Source organism: Petromyzon marinus, chromosome 59, assembly GCF_048934315.1.
Source record: "Petromyzon marinus isolate PM22_M1 ecotype Great Lakes invasive population chromosome 59, UKy_Petmar_22M1.pri1.0, whole genome shotgun sequence".
NCBI classification, from domain to species: domain Eukaryota; kingdom Metazoa; phylum Chordata; class Hyperoartia; order Petromyzontiformes; family Petromyzontidae; genus Petromyzon; species Petromyzon marinus.
Window position 1 is genome coordinate 6,665,605 of NC_133725.1, and position 21,850 is coordinate 6,687,454.

Here is a 21,850-nt window from a genome sequence, read left to right on the forward strand (position 1 = left end):
ACTACAACAACTTGCACCACACAGAGCAACCATCTTCACTACAACAACCTGCAGCACACAGAGCAACCATCTTCACTACAACAAGCTGCAGCACACAGGGCAACCATCTTCACTACAACAAGCTGCAGCACACAAGGCAACCATCTTCACTGCAACAACCTGCAGCACACACAGCAACCATCTTCACTACAACAAGCTGCACCACACAGAGCAACCATCTTCACTACAACAAGCTGCAGCACACAGGGCAACTATCTTCACTACAACAAGCTGCACCAAACAGAGCAACCATCTTCACTACAACAACCTACACCACACACAGCAACCATCTTCACTACAACAACCTACAGAACACACAGCAACCATCTTCACTACAACAAGCTGCACCACAGAGCAACCATCTTCACTACAACAAGCTGCAGCACACAGGGCAACCATCTTCACTACAACAAGCTGCACCAAACAGAGCAACCATCTTCACTACAACAAGCTGCACCACACAGAGCAACCATCTTCACTACAACAAGCTGCAGCACACAGGGCAACCATCTTCACTACAACAAGCTGCACCAAACAGAGCAACCATCTTCACTACAACAACCTGCACCACACACAGCAACCATCTTCACTACAACAACCTGCAGCACACACAGAGCAACCATCTTCACTACAACAAGCTGCACCACACAGAGCAACCATCTTCACTACAACAACCTGCACCACACACATCAACCATCTTCACTACAACAACCTGCAGCACACACAGCAACCATCTTCACTACAACAAGCTGCACCACAGAGCAACCATCTTCACTACAACAACCTGCAGCACACACAGCAACCATCTTCACTACAACAAGCTGCACCACACACAGCAACCATCTTCACTACAACAAGCTGCACCACACAGAGCAACCATCTTCACTACAACAAGCTGCAGCACACAGGGCAACCATCTTCACTACAACAAGCTGCACCAAACAGAACAACCATCTTCACTACAACAACCTGCACCACACACAGCAACCATCTTCACTACAACAAGCTGCAGCACACTGGGCAACCATCTTCACTACAACAAGCTGCACCAAACAGAGCAACCATCTTCACTACAACAACCTGCAGCACACACAGCAACCATCTTCACTACAACAAGCTGCAGCACACACAGCAACCATCTTCACTACAACAACCTGCAGCACACACAGCAACCATCTTCACTACAACAACCTGCACCACACACAGCAACCATCTTCACTACAACAATCTGCAGCACACAGGGCAACCATCTTCACTACAACAAGCTGCACCACACAGGGCAACCATCTTCACTACAACAACCTGCACCACACACTACAACAAACTGCAGCACACAGGGCAACCATCTTCACTACAACAAGCTGCAGCACACAGAGCAACCATCTTCACTACAACAAGCTGCAGCACACAGAGCAACCATCTTCACTACAACAACCTGCACCACACAGAGCAACCATCTTCACTACAACAAGCTGCACCACACACAGCAACCATCTTCACTACAACAAGCTGCAGCACACACAGCAACCATCTTCACTACAACAAGCTGCACCACACAGAGCAACCATCTTCACTACAACAAGCTGCAGCACACACAGCAACCATCTTCACTACAAGCTGCACCACCCACAGCAACCATCTTCATTACAACAACCTGCAGCACACAGAGCAAGCATCTTCACTACAACAAGCTGCACCACACAGAGCAACCATCTTCACTACAACAACCTGCAGCACACACAGCAACCATCTTCACTACAACTGCAGCACACAGAGCAACCATCTTCACTACAACAAGCTGCACCACACAGAGCAACCATCTTCACTACAACAAGCTGCAGCACACACAGCAACCATCTTCACTACAACAACCTGCACCACACTGGGCAACCATCGTCACTACAACAAGCTGCAGCACACAGAGCAACTAATTTTCACTACAACAACCTGCAGCACACACAGCAACCATCTTCACTACAACAAACTGCAGCACACAGAGCAACCATCTTCACTACAGCAAGCTGCACCACACAGAGCAACCATCTTCACTACAACAAACTGCACCACACAGGGCAACCATCTTCACTACAACAACCTGCACCACACACAGCAACCATCTTCACTACAACAACCTGCACCACACACAGCAACCATCTTCACTACAACAACCTGCAGCACACACAGCAACCATCTTCACTACAACAACCTGCAGCACACACAGCAACCATCTTCACTACAACAACCTGCACCACACACAGCAACCATCTTCACTACAACAAGCTGCAGCACACAGGGCAACCATCTTCACTACAACAAGCTGCACCACACAGGGCAACCATCTTCACTACAACAACCTGCACCACACACTACAACAAGCTGCAGCACACAGGGCAACCATCTTCACAACAAGCTGCACCACACAGGGCAACCATCTTCACTACAACAAGCTGCAGCACACAGAGCAACCATCTTCACTACAACAACCTGCACCCACACACACACACCCACCCACGAGCCTCCTCCACAGAGGCCGATCTTGACACCGCTGGTACCGGTCATCGGCAAGTCCACTCAGCTCCACGTCCTCCTGTACCACATCACTCCATCTCTTCTCTAGCCCGTGCCGCGCCCGCTTAGCCCCCTCGATCCGGCCGAACAAAAGCTGTTTCGGCAAGCGGTGACTGGGCATGCGGGCTACATGACCCAGCCATCGCAGCCTTGCCTGCCGGAGGAGCTCACCGATGGGACCGTGCCCAGATCTTTCAAGGATTTGTGAGCTCCTCACACAATCCAGCCTGCTGGTTAAACCCAGGATGGATCGTAGGCAGGCCAGCCTAAATGTTTCTAACCGGCGAAGATGTTCCATTAGGGAGGTCCACGTTTCGCAAGCGTAGAGAAGGGAGGGAATGACCGTGGCCAATAAGACCTGAAGCTTAGTGCGGAGCGACAGACCAGGTAGCTTCCACACAGCGTTACGCAGCCGATGAAAAGATATTGCCGCTCGACTGAGTCGGAGTGAGACCTCTGCTGTTAAACTGGAGCCGGTCATAAGTACACTGCCCAGGTATGGGAAACTCTCCACTCTCTCCACAACTGCCCCATCACCGATTGGGAGTTGTGGGGGTGGAGTGTCCGATGGTACAAAATACCCAGGCAGGTGCTTAGTTTTGGTGGGGCTGATAGTAAGGCCCCACCTCTTAGTGGCACGCTCCAGTCTCAGCAGCAGCGTCTCCAACTCCTCCTCTGAATGAGCAACCACCCACACAACCACAACCACCCACACACAACCACCCACACACAACCACCCACACACAACCACCCACACAACCATCCACACATCCACACAACCATCCACACAACCACCCACACAACCACCCACCTATCCACACAACCACCCACACACACACAACCACCCACACAACCACACACCCATCCACACAACCACCCATAACAACCACCCACACACACAACCACCCACACACACACAACCACCCACACACACAACCACCCACCCACACAACCACCCACACACACACACACAACCACCCACACAACCACACACACACCCATCCACACACCCATCCACACAACCACCCACAACAACCACCCACAACAACCACCCACAACAACCACCCACAACAACCACCCACAACAACCACCCACCCACACAACCACCCACACACAACCACCCACACACACACAACCACACACACACCCATCCACACAACCACCCATAACAACCACCCACAACAACCACCCACCCACACAACCACCCACACACACACACGCGCCCATCCACACAACCACCCATAACAACCACCCACAACAACCACCCACCCACACAATCACCCACACACACACACCCATCCACACAACCACCCATAACAACCACCCACAACAACCACCCACCCACACAACCACCCACACACAACTACCCACACAACCACCCACACACAACCACCCACAACAACCACCCACAACAACCACCCACAACAACCACCCACCCACACAACCACCCACACACACACACAACCACCCACACAACCACACACGCGCCCCTATTCACCCACCCACCACCGCACCGAGGCTGCTGCTGCTGCTGTTGATCACCCGAGGAGGCCGAAGCGGCCGCGTTCGATCCCGGGTCGCCACGCGTGTGGCCAGTGGGGGGGGCGGTGGAGGCGGGGGGTAAAGGGGCGGGGCGTGGGGGGGTGCACGGCGCGCGGTGCTCCACCACTCGCCCGAGCCGCCGCCCGGGCCCCCACCCCCACCACCGTTCTGTCCAATCGCAGGCGGCCTTGAACTCGCGCACAGTCCCGCCACGCCCACGGACTCGCCGCCCGAAGCAGCCAATGGGCGACCCCGACACTGGGAAGTGGCTCCACCCTCCTCACCCTCCTCGCCCCGCCCCGCGCCACCCCACGTGTCCGCCGTGCTGGGTTGAGTGCGTGCATCGGGGCTCGAACCTGGAACCTGGGACTCTGAGACCAGAGAATCGACCGCTTGCGACCGCGTGAGTGGCAGTGATTGGAGTGGGGACCCGTACCTGGAACTCTGGGAACCTGGTGACCGGAGAGTTGACCGCTTGAGACGGCGTGAGTGGCAGTGATTGGGATCGGGACTCGAACCTGGAACCTGGAACTCTGGGACCACAGAGTCGACCGCTTGAGACGGCGTGAGTGGCAGTGATTGGGGTGGGGACCCGTACCTGGAACTCTGGGAACTTGGTGACCGGAGAGTCGACTGCTTGAGACGGCGTGAGTGGCAGTGATTGGGGTGGGGACTCGAACCTGGAACTCTGGGACCGGAGAATCGACCGCTTGAGACGGCGTGAGTGGCAGTGATTGGGGTGGGGACTCGAACCTGGAACCTGGAACTCTGGGGACCTGGTGACCGCAGAGTCGACTGCTTGAGACAGCGTGAGTGGCAGTGATTGGGGTGGGGACTCGAACCTGGAACCTGGAACTCTGGGACCAGAGAGTCGACCGCTTGAGACGGCGTGAGTGGCAGTGACTGCGGTGGGGAGTCGAACCTGGAACCTGGAACTCTGGGTTTACAGAGTCGACCCCCTTGAGACAAGAGTGGGAGCAGTGTCAGGTCCTCGAACCTGCCACTCCGGGTTCTGGGTACTCCGAATCCATTGCCACTGACAGCTTAGACCCTGCGCCATCGATTCGCGAATGTTGGGAAAACTACGCAGCGGGGGTGTGTGTGTGTGAGAGAGAGAGAGACAAAGCCACCATCGGGGAAATCGAACCTCCAACCCTTGAGACTCTTAACTCCCTGGGTGCTAGACCAGGCGCTTGCGTCTTCTTCGCTACGTCTGCAAACCCTGGGTCTAGAACTCTGCTCCGCCTGCAAACCCTGGGACTATAACTCTGGTACACCTGCAAACCCTGGGACTAGAACTCTGCTACGCCTGCAAACCTTGGGTCTAGAACTCTGCTACACCTGCACACCCTGGGACTAGAACTCTGGTACACCTGCACACCCTGGGACTAGAACTCTGGTACACCTGCAAACCCTGGGTCTAGAACTCTGGTACACCTGTAAACCTTGGGTCTAGAACTCTGGTACACCTGCAAACCCTTGGACTAGAACTCTGGTACACCTGCACACCCTGGGACTAGAACTCTGGTACACCTGCAAACCCTGGGACTAGAACTCTGGTACACCTGCACACCTTGGGTATAGAACTCTGGTACACCTGTAAACCCTGGGACTAGAACTCTGGTACACCTGCAAACCCTGGGTCTAGAACTCTGCTACGCCTGCAAAACCCTGGGACTAGAACTCTGGTACACCTGCAAACCCTTGGACTAGAACTCTGGTACACCTGCACACCCTGGGACTAGAACTCTGGTACACCTGCACACCCTGGGACTAGAACTCTGGTACACCTGCAAACCCTTGGACTAGAACTCTGGTACACCTGCACACCCTGGGACTAGAACTCTGGTACACCTGCACACCCTGGGACTAGAACTCTGGTACACCTGCAAACCCTTGGACTAGAACTCTGGTACACCTGCAAACCCTTGGACTAGAACTCTGCTACACCTGCAAAACCCTTGGACTAGAACTCTGGTACACCTGTAAACCTTGGGTCTAGAACTCTGTTACGCCTGAAAACACTGGGTCTAGAACTCTGATACACCTGCAAACCCTGGGTCTAGAACTCTGTTACGCCTGAAAACACTGGGACTAGAACTCTGGCTCCGTAGCCTGGGAACCTTGAAGCGCGGCAGAATAAATCTCGGCAGGTAAACCCCTGAGACCCACCAGCTCATGAGACTCGGACCCTTGAGTGAGTTCGTACTGGTCTCTGACAACCTCGGCTGTGGTGGTGTTTAGGTTTTTGTTGTTTGTGTGTGTTTAGTTTGTTGTACTTCCCCCGCACCTCGGATTAGCACGGTTGGTGACATACGGACCAACATTTTTGGCAGGCGAAGCTTAACACCCCGGACATTAAGACTCACACCTCTGGGCTACGGACGACATTGGGACCAGACAAAACCCCGGACATTAAGACTCACACCTCTGGGCTACGGACGACATTGGGATCAGACAAAACCCCGGACATTAAGACTCACACCTCTGGGCTACGGACGACATTGGGATCAGACAAAACCCCGGACATTAAGACTCACACCTCTGGGCTACGGACGATATTGGGACCAGACAAAACCCCGGACATTAAGACTCACACCTCTGGGCTACGGACGACATTGGGATCAGACAAAACCCCGGACATTAAGACTCACACCTATGGGCTACGGACGACATTGGGATCAGACAAAACCCCGGACATTAAGACTCACACCTATGGGCTACGGACGACATTGGGATCAGACAAAACCCCGGACATTAAGACTCACACCTCTGGGCTACGGACGGCATTGGGATCAGACAAAACTCCGGACATTAAGACCCTCTGGGCTACGGACGACATTGGGACCAGACAAAACCCCGGACATTAAGACTCACACCTCTGGGCTACGGATGACATTGGGACCAGACAAACCCCAGGCTGTGGGATCTGGAACCTGGATCGGTTCTGCATAACTGTCAACCCATACGGTTTACCCGTATTCTTGAACAGGGGAATTGAGTTTTCAGATCCATACGGCGTACAGCCGTTTTCAAATTCAGGCAACAATACAAAATGTTTTGTCTATTTGTTTGTGTTTCTCCCTTGTGATGGGACTTTGTAGGATGAACGGTGAGATTTATGATGTGCACGGGGTGATCAATAAGGTCTGAATTGGTCTGTTATATGATAGGGCACTGATAAGGGGTTGACAGGTATGTAGTGGTGAGTGAACTCGTCGTTAGTGTAGTAGTGGTCATTGTCTATTTGTGTTTCTCTCTTGTGATAGAACTTTGTAGGATGAACGTTGAGATTTATAAGGGGCACGGGGTGACCAATAAGGTCTGAACTGGTCTGTAATAAGGTAGGGCACTGATAAGGGGTTGGAAGCTATGGGTTCCGTGTCCTATAACTTTGACGCCCGGACCCTGACGACGCCCGATCCCTGCGACCTCTAAAACGCGGACCCTGGCACCTAGCGGAGAGAAGCCGCCCTTCGACTTTTGAGATCCAGCCCCCGTCCCCCCCCCCCCCGTCGCCGCCCCCTCTCTAGAACCGAGTCTCTGCCTCGCCCGGGCCACGGCCACAGCGGAGCGGGGTGGGGCGGTACGAGAGGCATGCGGGGACTCGTGGTGGCGGCGGCGACGACGGCGACGCGACTCGCGTCCGGCGTCGGCCGGAAGATTCGCGCGTCCCGGCCCGGACTCGCGACGCCCCCCGGCGTCCGTGGGTCAGAGGGACTCCAAGGGCCGCTGGCAGCAGCCCATCGCGCCCTCGCCTCTTGGTGGGTGCCTCCAACCCGGCGTCCTTCACTCGTGTTCAGAGGCGGAGGAGGGGGGGGGGGGGGTGGTGGCGGCGGCACTTTCGCCGATAAGACATCATCAGTGTGAGCAAGGGGCCGCCACGCCATTTGCGGAACTGTTGGGGGTGTTTGGACAGCAGCGCAGCGACGACGACGACGATGATGATGATGGGTGGTGGTGTTCTCACTCTTTGTGCATTGTAACGGGGGGGGACTGCACGTTAAGGGGCCGCACTGAAGGCCACCAAGGGGACCGCTTCCGCGGGGCGTTCTGTAATGACCGGAGCGTCACTTGGTGAAGAAGTAGCGGGTCTCAGAGGTAGCTCTGTGATGTCCGCTTCCGAGCGGGTTCTCCGTCTCGCCGCGACGCCGTGACGCCGTTGCTGGTGCCGTCTCCCCCGCCCCGGCCCGCAGGCCGACGCTACGGCCCTCGCTTGCCCCGCCTGCGCCGGCTGGGCACCAGCGGGCCTGGCGGGGCCTTTGCAGCGGAGCGGACGCGGACCCGGCGGGGGCGGCGACGGCACTCGGGGCCGTGAAGCAGCCGCACTACCAGCTGGTGTTCACCTGCAAGGTGCCGCACCCCGTGGCGCTTCCCATGCCACCCCCGTGCCACCCCGTGCCACCCCCGTGCCACCCCCACCGCTGCACCGATAACCAGGCGTGATTGCATGCGTGCGTGCACGGGGAGCGGCGGCGCAGCGGTTAGCGCGCTGCACGAGGCACCCGGCGACGGAAAATTTGAACCGGTCCTGGGCCGCCCCTCGGTGTCGACTCGGCAGGCGGGCCGGGAGGTGGCGCTTGCCCGCCAACCCCGTGCCATGGTGAGCCGTGCCGGCATTCACAGGACCTTTGTCTGAGAAGCGTGCGTTTAGATTATTTTGCCGCCGTGAATGTCCCCATGATGATGATGATGATGATAAGCCACTTCGTTGAGCTGTCATTTGTGGGCAGGTCGCTTCTGACAAAGAGCCACGTAGCTCAGTAGGGCCTTGCTTGGTAAAATAAACAAAAATAGTGTCGTTTTAGTTCGTGCTCATGTACTTGATTTCTTGGCATTTATTTTTCACGACTTGCTTAACTTTTGGGATCAAAAGCATTTAATAATGTAGCTGACCTGCCTCCTCCTCCCCCCCCCCCCTCCTCCTCCCTCCTGCAGTCTAAAGTTAAGGTTCTTTACTCTTTGGTTCTTTCGGTAAAGTCGCGTCGGTATAAAATAAAATAAATCACGACGTTTCGAATGCAACGCAAGCGATCGTCCTCAGGTGGGAAAACCACAGCAATAATTTTTTTTTGCTGATGATGATGATTGCTTGTGTTGCAATCGAAACGTCGTGATTTATTTTATTTTATTTCTCACCCACGTGAACTTTACCGCAGTCGTGAAAGCTTCAAGTCTAGATTAAAGGATCTTTGTCTTCTTTTGTCCGTGCGACCTCAGGTGTGCAGCACCCGCACAGCCAAGCGCATCTCGAAGGCGGCGTACCACAGCGGCGTGGTGATCGTGACCTGCCCAGGCTGCGGGAATCACCACATCATCGCCGACAACCTGCGCTGGTTCTCCGACCTGGAGGGCAAGCGGTGCGTACGCCGGGGCGAGAGATTCAATCGGAGTCTTTGTTTAGAGACCGCAGGAGGAGGAGGAGGAGGGATCCGATGAGATCCTTGGCGCCTTTTGTGTCACCGTCGATTCGCTCATCGACCTCCGGCCACCCCAACACCCCGCTGCCCCCTCCCCCCACTGCCCCCTCCCCCTGCTGCCCCCCGTACCCCCCACTGCCCTTCCCCTACTTCCACCCCCCACTGCCCCCCCCCGCCCCCCACCCCATAGATCCACAGAGACTCACAGAGACCCAGAGACGAATAGAGACCCAAAGAGACCCACAGAAACTCGCAGAGACCAATAGAGGCCCCTACTCATCATTGAGACCAATATCAAAACTTAAATATTTCTTTTTATTTTACAAGGTAAGGCCCACTGAGCTGTACAGCTCTTTTTTCAGAAGCGACCTGGCCATCACAAATGATTGTTCAACGAAGTGGCTCATCGTCATCGTGAAAAGTTATAGCGGCCAAATACCCTAAAACGTGTGAGATTGATTCTAAATGTGGAGGGGGAAACCGGAAGATCCGGAGAAAAATCCGCGTGAACACGGGGAGAGGGAACACGCAAACGCCAAATATACAGCAGCAGCAAGCGTCAGCGTCGGGATCGAACCCACGACCTCCTGCATACCAGGTGAGGTAGTTAACATCTCACCATGGGGAAGAGAGAGACACGCAAACTCCAAATATACAGCTGCAGGCGTCAGGGTCGCGATTGAACCCACGACCTCCTGTATACCAGGCGAGGTAGTTAACATCTCACCATGGGGAAGAGAGAGACACGCAAACTCCAAATATACAGCAGCAGGCGTCAGGATCGAATCCACGACCTCCTGTATACCAGGCGAGGTAGTTAACATCCCACCATGAGGAAGAGAGACACGCAAACTCCAAATATACGGTAGGCGTCTGGGTTGGAATGAGCCCACATCTCACCACCTCGTGTCTGGCTCCCCATCTAACTCCTTGACCCCCCCACCCCCCAACTCTTACCTGCCTGTCTGGCTGTTTTTTGTCTGACCGTGTGATCCCGTGCCTGCCTGCCAGTCTATCCCTCTGTCTGACCACCTCATTGGTTGCCCGTTGTACGACCCCATCTGAACTGACCTGCTGGTCTCCACCTGTCTGTCTCTATTCGACTCGCCCGCTGATCCCCCGTCTGACCCCTGGCTGCTCCCCTGCTGTCCCCCTCTCTGTCCCTGCCTTATCAAGCCCCTGCCTGACCCTGTTTAACCCCTGTCGAACCCCTGTCCCACCCCTGCCCACCCTAACCTCTGCTCACCTTGGCTGAACTCTCTCCCCGTCTCACCCTTGACCTCTCTAGCGCCCCCGCAATCTCCATAACCCCTGACCCTCTGTGACCCCTGACCCCCCCACAGGTCCTTGTCTGTCCATCCCCATGTCCGATGCCCCGAGCTGTCCCCTCGTTCACCTGACTGACCGTCCCCCTGGCTGTCCACCTTGGTGACCTACTGCTCTTTGTTTTTTTTCAGTAAAGTCACGTAGAAATAAGAAAAAGAAAATTACATAATATACGACGTTTCAATTGCAACACAAGCAATCATCATCAGGTAGAGGAAACACACAACCACAGATATATATATACAGACCTTAAGTAGGGAGAATTAACACAGATATACCAGGGGATACAGAGAGACGGAACATTACACTAAATCAAACAGGGTTTAGTTTCCAAATTTTGTTAAACCCTGTTTAATTTAGTGTAATGTTTCATCTCTCTGTATCCCCTGGTATATCTGTGTTAATTCCCCCTACGTAAGGTCTGTATATATATCTGTGGTTATGTGTTTCCTCTACCTGATGATGATTGCTTTTGTTGCAATCGAAATGTCGTATATTATGTAATTTTATTTTTCTTATTTCTACGTGATTTTACCGAAAAAAACAAACAATTCCTGCAGTCACGAAAGCATCAAATCTAGTTTGACCTACTGCTCGTCGAACGAACACATTCCAAGGTCGCACTCGTGACACCAGTGCCGGATTATCTTAGTAGCACAAGTAGCTACTACATGTGTAGTAGCTACAGGCCCCGCACTTTCAAGGGCCCCGCGCCAAATGCTTTCAAGCTATCCGGTTCACTTATTCTGCACTTGCTCTATTACTATAGTACTGTACCGCCTTCAACTTTTATGAACGACTGGGTGTTTAAGTTTAGCGATTTGTCATATTATCTGGCTGTGTAGCAAATGAAAAAATACAATTACTTTACTATGCAAGTGAAAAATTTGTGTGTTTTAATATTGACGCGTTTTTTTATATTTAGGGCCCCTAACATATGCTACGGGCCCCGCACTAGCTTCATCCGGCACTGCATGGCACGCAAAGTGCTTTCCACGCAATTAACCACGCAACTCCTCGCTGACCTCGTCAAGAAGCATAAACCACCATTGCCACGCGACACTCTGCTCATCCTCGCAGCAGCAGCAGCAGTAGCAGCGGCGGCTTTTGGATAACCGTCGAGCAAAGGCGGTGGTGACCGCTGCATCGCGCGGCGCTTTCGGATGCGCTTCTGCGGCCGTCTGGAACGCTCTTTCCTTGAAGCCACTTGGAGCTTTGGCACTTTTAAATCACCTGGATTGAAAACGCATTCCTTTTCGTAACTGCTTTTTGTGTTTAGTTTTTGTGTTTAGTTCGCTACACTGATTAGCACGGTTGGCCATGCACGGTGCGAAAAAAGTTCACCGTACGTACGTACATCTGTGATAGAGAGCTTCATAGCTCATCGGATTTCTCCCCCTGTCTGACCCCTGGCTATGCCGGCAGGAACATCGAGGAGATCCTGGCAGCACGCGGGGAGCTCGTTCGCCGCGTGCCCACCGAAGACGCCACCGACTTCGCCGCGGTGCCTGGGGGTGAGGGGGCGGGTCCCGGGAGGGAGGGGCCTGAGGTGGAGGGGGCGGGGTCCACGGTGGAGCCTGAGGTGGAGGGGCCGGGGTCTGGGATGGAGGGGGCGGGGTCTGACGTAGAGGGGGCGTGGCCCTTGGTGGAGTCTGGTATGGAGGGGGCGGCATCTGGGATGGAGGGGGCGGGGTCTGGGATGGAGGGGGCGTGGCCCAAAGTGGAGCCTGGGATGGAGGGGGCGGGGTCTGAGATGGAGGAGGCGGTGTCCGGAGGTGAGAGCCTGGGGGTCACGGGGCCGAGGGAGGGTGGATCACGGGGGGTCACCACCCGCCAGGGCGGATCCGTGGGTGCGGTGGGGCGAGCCGTGGTGCCGGCCTCGCCGGGACGAGGTGGGGTGGGCGCCCAGGATCCCGGTGTGCGGGGCCCGGGGAGGGCCGAGGGGGCTTAGATGGGGGGAGATGTTTACGCGTCGATTTATTCGATCCTTACGCTTGGGTCACTTTGAGGGTTGCCGCCGCTGCCACAGCAGAGGAGTCAGTGGTCAGCACGCGGAAGGGCTTGCGACCCCAGAGGTCGCCGGTTCGATTCCATCTCCTGGCGCGGCGGCTGATAAAAAAATACCGCGCTGACAGTTTCTTAAACCTGTCCCCACCCAGGAGCGTTCGTCGCTACGCCGCAGTCGATCGGCAGAATCACGTTCGGTGGGGTAAAGCGTGGGTACTCCCAGGGCCGGATTAAGGTTATGAGGTGCCCAAGGCGAACAGAAGGGAAGGGCCCACTGGGTATGTGTGAGTATTACGTGTTGCGGGAATAAAAATACAAAACACGAATTCATCAAACGAAAATTATTTATTTACCTTTGTAAATATTAACAGATTTATTCGACTCGAAATAAATTAATCAAACATCACGGACACTCATTCAGCGTTCTATCATCCGAGTGTGCGTGAACGACGTCGTGGTAATTCAAAGGCAGATTTAGGCCGATGCGTGCGCTACAGTCGCTCAGCTATCACTGTCGCTCAGATGTCACTGTGGCTCAGCTGTGACTGTGGCTCAGCTGCCACCGTCGCTCAGCTGCGGCCATGGCTCAGCTGTCACTGTGACTCAGCTGCCACCGTGGCAGCTCAGCTACCACCGTCGCTCAGCTGTGGCCTTGGCTCAGCTGTTCCTTCCACGTGGAATGGTGGTGTGGGGCTTACAACACACGAGAGGGCCTTTTTAGCCTCTGGGTTATTCCGGCCCTGGGGACTGCCACCTTTTCCAAGACGTCTGGGCCAGCACGGAAGAGTAGGCCAAGTACCCTCTGGATGGGGCCCCCTCTGGATTTGCCTCTACTGGAGGTCGCAGGGCTGCGCCTTGACCCTGTTTGTACCGCGTGGGGCAGCGTTCTTCTGCGAGCCGGTTTGGAGCTTCGAGTTTCAGAGGCGGGACATTGGAAAGATGTTCTAAATCGAAGTAAACATTAAACTAACTTTCAATGGTACAGTATATTTTTCAAGTAGTGGTACCCCAAACTTTCACAGCTCTTAAAAATTCCCTTTTCACACCATCAATAGGTAAACTCCCCCCCCCCCCCCCCCCCGCGCCAAACGGCAAGTCCACCCGCACGTACACCACCTCTATGCTAAGTCGGCCAATCAAATGCTAATTTTTATGCTAATTCCTTTGTCAAGGCACCTTGTTTCCTCGCACACAGCTTAAAGGTCCACGGTCTGAGCGTGGCTGTGTTTCACTCCAGCGCTGTCCTCGAGACAGCCTGATCCCTTACCCTGATAAAGGCCGCTTGTGTTGTGGCCAAAACGTCGTGATTTTTGTTTTATTTTTTACCTACGTGACTTTACCGAATAGAACCAAAGAGTATGGATCCTTGCAGTCACGAAAGCTTTAAATCTAGGGGTGATCGACCGTTCATCAGCGGGGTTGTCTATGCTCACCGACGATTGCTATCCGCCGGACCTTTTTTGTGTGCACGCGTCCTGAAGCTGCTCACCCCAAGCTGCGCTCTGCTAGGCGCGTCGTCTTTGTGCCCTTCGACTTTTGTCGTTCTCCGGTCGGACACTAGTGGGTGAGACGAGGCAATAAAAGCAGGACGTCTCTGGTGTAGGCCAATCGGTTTCAAATTCAATGTGTACATTATTATCAGGCCCTTTGGTTATTTCGGTAAAGTCACGTAGGTATGAAATAAACTAAATCACGACGTACTCTTTGGTTCTATTCGGTAAAGTCACGTAGGTAAAAAATAAAACAACAAAAATCACGACGTTTCGGCCACAACACAAGCGACCTTCATCAGGTGAAGGGATCAGGCTGTCTCGAGGACAGCGCTGGAGTGAAGCACAGCCACGCTCAGACCGCGACCTTTAAGCTGTGTGCGAGAAAACAAGGTGCCTTGACAAAGGAATTAGCATAAAAAATTAGCATTTGATTGGCCGACTTAGCATGATGAACGGTGTAGAGGTGGTGTACATGCGGGTGAACATGCCGGTTGGCGAGGGGGGGAGGGGGAGTTTACCTATTGATGGTGTGAAAAGGGAATTTTTAAGAGCTGCGAAAGTTTGGGGTACCACTACTTGACAAATATACTGTACCATTGAAAATTAGTTTACTGTTTGGTTCGATTTAGAACATCTTTCCAATGGTTGCTTAATTTAAATCTAGAATTAAATCACGACGGTTCGATCGCAAAACACAAGCGGTCGTCCTCAGGCGGAAAAAATATAATCCAGCAGTGGAACCGCTGAACGAGCGGAACCGCTTGGTGTTGCGATCGAAACGTTGATTTATTTTATTGTTCTACCTTATGTGACTTTACCGAAAGAACCAAAGACTGTGGATTCCTGCAGTCACGCAAGCCTCAAATCAAGATTGTTATCAGAGCCATGTTTGTTTGCATTTCTGTGCCACAAGTGCGCTTAATGCAGTAAGGGATTCCTTGCAAACGGTATTTATTTGGCGTTTGAACAACTTGAGACCTCCTGTTTTATTGCCAGAAAGGGTAAAAGCCTACTCTTAAGACTCTATTAAACTCATTTGAACTGAATAATTTACAAGGCTATTGTCCGTAGACCTGCTCTGTATTTGGCTGACCTGTTATTACCGTTGGACAATCCTGAACAATCGGCGCCGTGCGTGTTGATTGTCTATTTGTAGTTCATCAGATTTCGCGCACGATTTGGGATCGAGAGGATTCAATGGGTTAAATTGCAGTGTTTAGTCTATGGTGCAGTGTCGAGTCTGTGTGCGCAAAGCTGGATTATGGACCGGGCCAGTGCCCCGGGGCCTCCAAGCCTCAGGCCACGCACGGTGCGTGGCCCGAGACTTCCGAAGGAAGTTGAACGCCAGGGCCCTCAGTGTGCGCACAGCGCAAGCTGACCACAAGGCCCCTGGGTGCTTATAGCGTGAGCTCACCACTAGGGCCCCTTGGTGTTTAAAATGTGAGCTCACCACTAGGGCCCCCCAGACCCCTCGGGGCTTACAATGCGAGGTCCCCCGGGCCCCTTGGCGTTTAAAGAGCTGACCACTTGGGCCCCGAGGCCCCTGGGGCTTAAAGTGTGATCTGACCACTAGGGCCACCAGGCCCCTCGGTGCACACATCGAGCGTAACACCTGGGGCCCCTTGGCACATGCAGCGCATGCTTAAAACGAGAGCCTCTCAGAGAGTGCAGTGCTTCTGTACAACTGAGCCACTGGTCGGCATGCTACAATACGCTGTGACATGATACAATACTCACCAACAAGTCAGTTCATTCTGCATAACAGGACAGTTTGAAGGGCGTCATTATGGCAATCCGTTCGTTATTTGACTTACCGTAACTAGCTATCCCTTTATTTTAGCTGCCTGCCCATTTTCCCCTAGCTAGGCTGCCCATATGATTCAGCTTGTTAACAGATATTAGTTTGCTAGCTGCCATTTGTGCCAGCTAGCTGCCCTTACAACCAAATTAGCTGCACTAAAAAGCCAGCTAGTGAGACCGAGGGCTCGTCGTTTGTTGAGAGCTTAGCCGTTGAAAAATCGATTATTAAAAATACACCGCGGTTTTGTGAAACGTTAAAATAATATGACAAAAGCTATATATTTTTTTCATATACTTGCATATATAAGAGACCCAATCCATACTTAAAGATTAAGGAAACCCCCATTAATTTTTTCCATAGACCATCTGTTTTTAGGTCCACGGAAGTAGATCATGCTCACGTTGACGTGCAAATTGTCGACAGCTCTTACGAGGTTTTTACTCCCCTCCCCATCGATGGGGTGTGGCCTATGGGGTGTGGCCCCTCCCCATCGATGGGGTGTGGCCTATGGGGTGTGGCCCCTCCCCATCGATGGGGTGTGGCCTATGGGGTGTGGCCCCTCCCCATCGATGGGTTGTGGCCTATGGGGTGTGGCCCCTCCCCATCGATGGGGTGTGGCCTATGGGGTGTGGCCCCTCCCCATCGATGGGTTGTGGCCTATGGGGTGTGGCCCCTCCCCATCGATGGGGTGTGGCCTATGGGGTGTGGCCCCTCCCCATCGATGGGGTGTGGCATATGGGGTGTGGCTCCTCCCCATCGATGGGGTGTGGCCCCTCCCAATCGATGGGGTGTGGCCTATGGGGTGTGGCCCCTCCCCATCGATGGGGTGTGGCCTATGGGGTGTGGCCCCTCCCCATCGATGGGGTGTGGCCTATGGGGTGTGGCCCCTCCCCATCGATGGGGTGTGGCCTATGGGGTGTGGCCCCTCCCCATCGATGGGGTGTGGCCTATGGGATGTGGCCCCTCCCCATGGATGAGGTGTGGCCTATGGGGTGTGGCCCCTCCCCATCGATGGGGTGTGGCCTATGTGCATCGTCTCCACCAAGTCATTTCACTGACTTATGAGAAACCTTTGTTGGTTGTTCAGCCAATGAAAATAAAGTTATCTTTTGAATTTCAAGCGACACAATTCTCCGTGTCAGGCAGGTATACGAGACATTTTTTGGTAGGAAAAGCCACAGACAGATGCCTGTTTTCTTGCTTTGTATGCCACAGTAATATATTCTGAGACTTTTTGCACCTTTTTCTAAAACAACAGCCTTTTTTAAAGGCTATTTCAACAATCCCTTCAAATGGCTCTTTTCCAACAGCCTTTTTAAAGGGTTATGGTTTTCTTTCACGTGCTTTTCTATTCTTTTATCTACTCAAAGCTACCTTTAGGTACAAGTAGACTTTAAAATACTACTACTTGGTTTAACACGTAGGCTTTCGCGACCAGCGAAACGTCGTACTCAAACTGTAAATGTTGTGGATTCACTCTTCAACACACCGGTGGGATAAAGTAGTGAACTACTTGTCTTTTGTCAACGTGACACTTTTTTTTTGCTGATTGGCCGTGTCGGGTGGTGGAGGGTTACGACACATTTATAAATAACGCGATCTAACCCAAAAAACCTTTATTATGAATACTACCACTTGATTGTATTTTCCAACAACATTATTTCAAGGGTGTTGTCATTAATATATCAATTCAATTATTCATAAGTATTGAGATATGCTATAAATATTTCCATATAAATACCATACTAGTTCTGAAATATGAACCACGCTCGTTGGAAGTGCTTCCAAACGGAAAGCCAAAAAAGAAAAGGAGGCAGTTTTGCTTCAAAGTGTTCCACTCATTGCCAGCTTCTTTCAAAAAACCCTCTGATAGTAATAATGATGACAGCAGCACCATTGTCAGCTGTGAGGAAGGAACTAGCACTCGTTCAGTTTCCAGTAATGTTGTCACTCCCCCAGAGCCATCCCTTTGAAGGCGAACCCTCAACAGCTAATGGTACACAAGAACCATCATTTCCACCTCAGGAGCAGTTGGGCAGTTCAGAAGAATCAAATCAGCAACCAAGCCATTCCTGGTGCTAAGAGGTCACTGACCCTGCATTATGGCAAAGCACTTCCAGTGACATTGGTAAGTCAGTGCGTATTGAAAGAGCAGTCCCCTTCAAAAACCGCAGTGAAAAATTCCCAGCTTCAGTCCGAGATAGAGCGCTTGGTGGACAGACTAGAAGTTTCAACAATGAACTTCTGAACTGTATATTGCCAAATGGGCAGGTTTCTGGACAGTGGCGATTGTACTCACCTTCAACAGGTTGTGTGTGACTGTTTTGCATGCAAACTGTTCTCCAGCAAGCTTTAGTCATGGGTTTAGTGACTGGAAGCGCTCTGAAAGAATAGGGGAACACGAAAAGAGCGCAGAACACAGATCGTGCGTGCTTGCCTTGCACCAGCGGACAAAGGGCAGTGCTGTAGATGCAGATCTCATGCAACTTGATGGGGGACGTAAATACTGGAGGGACATTTTGAAAAGAGTTGTAGCAGTGATCAAGTTCTTGGGTGAAAGAGGACTTGCGTTTAGGGGAGATGATGAAGTGTTTGGGTCAACCTATAGCGGTTATTTCCTTGGCATCCTAGAATTGCGATCACAATTTGACCCATTCTTAGCTGAATATTAAAAAGTTTGGTGGAATAGGAACAGAGTCCTATTTGTCATCGACAATGTGTGAATAACTCATTGAATTAATGGGTCAGAAAACTCGCTAAACAATAGCGGATGAGATTCGGGATGCCAAATATTTTTCAATAATTGTTCACTCCACCCCAGACCTGTCACATATGGACCAATTGACATTCATATTCCGGTTTGTTAACAGCAGCGGGGATGTGCTGGAGCGATTCCTGGGCTTTGAGCCAATTCAGAGCCACACCAGGAAAACTTTAGCAGACTGTGATGGTGGAGGGCCTTGGGTTGGACCTCTCAAACTGAGGTCAGTCGTATGACAATGCAAGCAACATGTCAGGAAAATACAATGGGCTACAGAGTATGTGCCTTGCGCAGCGCATTCACTTAACTTAGTTGGTGGTGACACCTTCAACGGCAGTAGCCCAGAGGCTGACGAGTTATTTTTAACATGTTGCAGTCACTGTACCCATTTTGCTCTTCATCCACACACAGATGGGGGAAAGTCTTTCCGAAGACAGATGTCAGACTGGCATTAACATCGCTGTCCAGTACTCGGTGGAGTGCTCAGGCAGAGTCAGCCAAGGCAGTGTGGAGTAATTGCACCCTAATTAGAGAGGCCTCTGGTGGTATGTGCAATGATAATGAGAAAAGAGATGCTCGAATTGAGGCCGCTGGACGATGTTAAATTGGACACCCTAAAGACGGTGTTCATGGCACATTTCTGGGACGTCATACTTGACCGGTTCCACGCTACAAGCATGCACCTACAGAAAAGTGACATTTACATCTCTGTAGCAGCACAGCTTTTACTTTCGTTGAGGGATTTTGTGGCGGGACAGCGAGACCAGTTTGAGGCTTTTGAAAGGGCAGCCTTAGATGTGACAGGTGTCTCGCAGTCACATAAGCACGATCTTCAGCGAAAGAGGAAACGCAAAAACATTTGCAGACGAGAGCTCAGAGCCAGGTGTGACGAGGGGAGGGAGAAGTTCAACATAGAAACATTTTATGTGGTCACCGATAAGCTAGTGGCGTGCCTTGAACATCGCTTGGATGCTTACAAGCGTTTGGACCAGTCTGTTTATGTCAGATCAGGTGTCTAACAGTGATGTCATAATGGAAAAGGTAAATGCACTCTCTGCTGCATATCCATCAGACCTGGACATGAACTTTGCCAATGAACTCACATCCAATTCACGTCTTTCATGTCTGACTCCGAGGGTGAGAAGTGCCCAACTAAATTGCTTGAGACGTTGCAGGGCACTTAATCTGCAGTCAGCGTTCCCCAATGTTTTTTCTAACTTTGCCAGCGACAGACTGCCAGGGTGAGCGGACATTTTCCCTTTTAGGCAGAATAAAGAATGAGCTGCGGAGGAGCGTGTTGCCAAACACGACTCAGCTCATTGTCACGTATGGCAATAGTCAGACCTTGTCAGACAGCGAGATTTTTGACGATCTAGTGGATGATTTTGCAAGGAGGAAGGCAAGAAAGACACCAATATAGGAAAGCGGGGGGGGGGGGGCTCCAAAAGACACGTGACCAGGGGCCCTCACGGGACTATGATCCAGCCCTGTGTGTGCAGTGTTGAAGCTATGGTGCAGTGTCTATTGTGCAGTGTTGAGTCTATGGTGCAGTGTTGAGTCTGTGGTGCAGTGTCTATGGGCAGTGTTGAGTCTATGGTGCAGTGTTGAGTCTGTGGGCAGTGTTGAGTCTATGGTGCAGTGTCTATGGGCAGTGTTGAGTCTATGGTGCAGTGTCTATGGGCAGTGTTCGAGTCTATGGGCAGTGTTGAGTCTATCGTGCAGTGTTGAGTCTATGGTGCAGTGTTGAGCCTATTGTCCGTGTAGTCTCTGGTGCAGTGTTGAGTCTTAGAAGGCCAGCTGATTGTCACCAGCGCTGGGGGTGAGGGGTCTGGCACAGCGGTGGTCTTGACACCGGCTGGTCGTGGCTGCAGCATCTGACCTCCATCAGCATCGCTATTTGGTCAGTCACTGCCCCAATCGTCACGACATCACCATCCTATCACCATGATATCCACGCTGACATCATCCAATCACCATGACAACATCCAATCACCATGACATCATCCAACCACCACATCTCATCCAACCACCGTTTATAAACATCCAATCATGACATCCACCACCAGTGCCGGATGATCTTAGTCGCATGAGTAACTACTACACGTGTAGTAGCTACTACACGTGTAGTAGCTACTACACTACACGTGTAGTGTAGTAACTACTACACGTGTAGTGTAGTAGTAGCTACACGTGTAGTAGCTACTACTACACGTGTAGTAGTAGCTACTACGGGCCCCGCACTTTCAAGGGCCTCGTGCTAAATGCTTTAAAGCTATCAATGCCGGTTCACTGATTTTGCACTTGCTCTATTACTATAGTACTATACCGCCTTCAACTTTTATGAACGACTGGGAATTTAAGTTTAGCGATTTGTCATTATCTGGCTGTGTAGCAAATGAAAAAATACAATTACTTTACTGTGCAAGTAAAAAAAAAACTTGTATTTTAATATTTTTTTTATATAGGGACCACTTTATAACATCATGCTACAGGCCCCGCACTAGCTTAATCCGGCACTGTCCACCACACGACATTCATCCAACCACATTAATAGCCAATCATCACGTCGCCAACCGGTCTATACTTGACAACGGTGCGTATTTATGCTTGTTGAATTTCTTTCGCGCCGTATGTCGCCGACCGCGCTCATCGCAGGAAGGGCAGCAAACGAGACGCAAGCAGCGGGTTTTCAATCGAGGCGATTCGAAAGTGCATTGGAACGCCGGAAGCTTTGTCATAATATCGTAAAGGCGTTCCAGACGGCCCCAGATGCGCCTCCGAAAAGCGCCGCGCGATGTGGCGACCACCGCCTTCGTTTCGACGGCCAGCCACAGAAGCCGCCACCGCCGCCGCCGCCGCCGCCGCCGCCGCGAGGATGGCGACCGCAGTTCGC

At 52.3% G+C, this 21,850-nt stretch overlaps 2 protein-coding genes across 10 annotated transcripts in view; one reads left to right on the top strand and one right to left on the bottom strand.

The window, feature by feature from the left end:
* The window catches only part of NTMT1 (N-terminal Xaa-Pro-Lys N-methyltransferase 1), a 28,786-nt gene extending 24,534 nt beyond the window's left edge, over positions 1-4,252 (bottom strand). For 4 of the 9 annotated variants that reach the window (XM_032976448.2, XM_032976449.2, XM_032976452.2 and 1 more), the window contains exon 1: positions 4,122-4,238. The gene's annotated coding sequence lies outside the window, so the exon portion shown is untranslated. Of the gene's footprint in view, positions 1-4,109 lie in introns of all 9 variants that reach the window. The other 5 variants (XM_032976454.2, XM_032976459.2, XM_032976451.2 and 2 more) reach the window with 4 other exon arrangements.
* A 701-nt stretch (positions 4,253-4,953) lies between these two features.
* On the top strand, positions 4,954-12,846 carry DNLZ (DNL-type zinc finger). The gene is made up of 5 exons (XM_076052946.1): positions 4,954-5,038; positions 7,683-7,913; positions 8,346-8,502; positions 9,370-9,509; positions 12,321-12,846. The coding sequence occupies exons 2-5, from the start codon at positions 7,747-7,749 to the stop codon at positions 12,844-12,846; spliced, it is 990 nt and encodes a 329-aa protein (XP_075909061.1). The 5' UTR covers positions 4,954-5,038; positions 7,683-7,746.
* The last annotated feature ends 9,004 nt before the right edge of the window (positions 12,847-21,850 follow it).

Coding starts and splice junctions, on each gene's coding strand:
- DNLZ (XM_076052946.1), top strand. CDS start 7,747: ATGCGGGGACTCGTGGTGGCGGCGGCGACGACGGCGACGCGACTCGCG. Junction 7,914..8,345: donor CATCGCGCCCTCGCCTCTTG/GTGGGTGCCTCC, acceptor CCCGGCCCGCAG/GCCGACGCTACGGCCCTCGC. Junction 8,503..9,369: donor AGCTGGTGTTCACCTGCAAG/GTGCCGCACCCC, acceptor GTGCGACCTCAG/GTGTGCAGCACCCGCACAGC.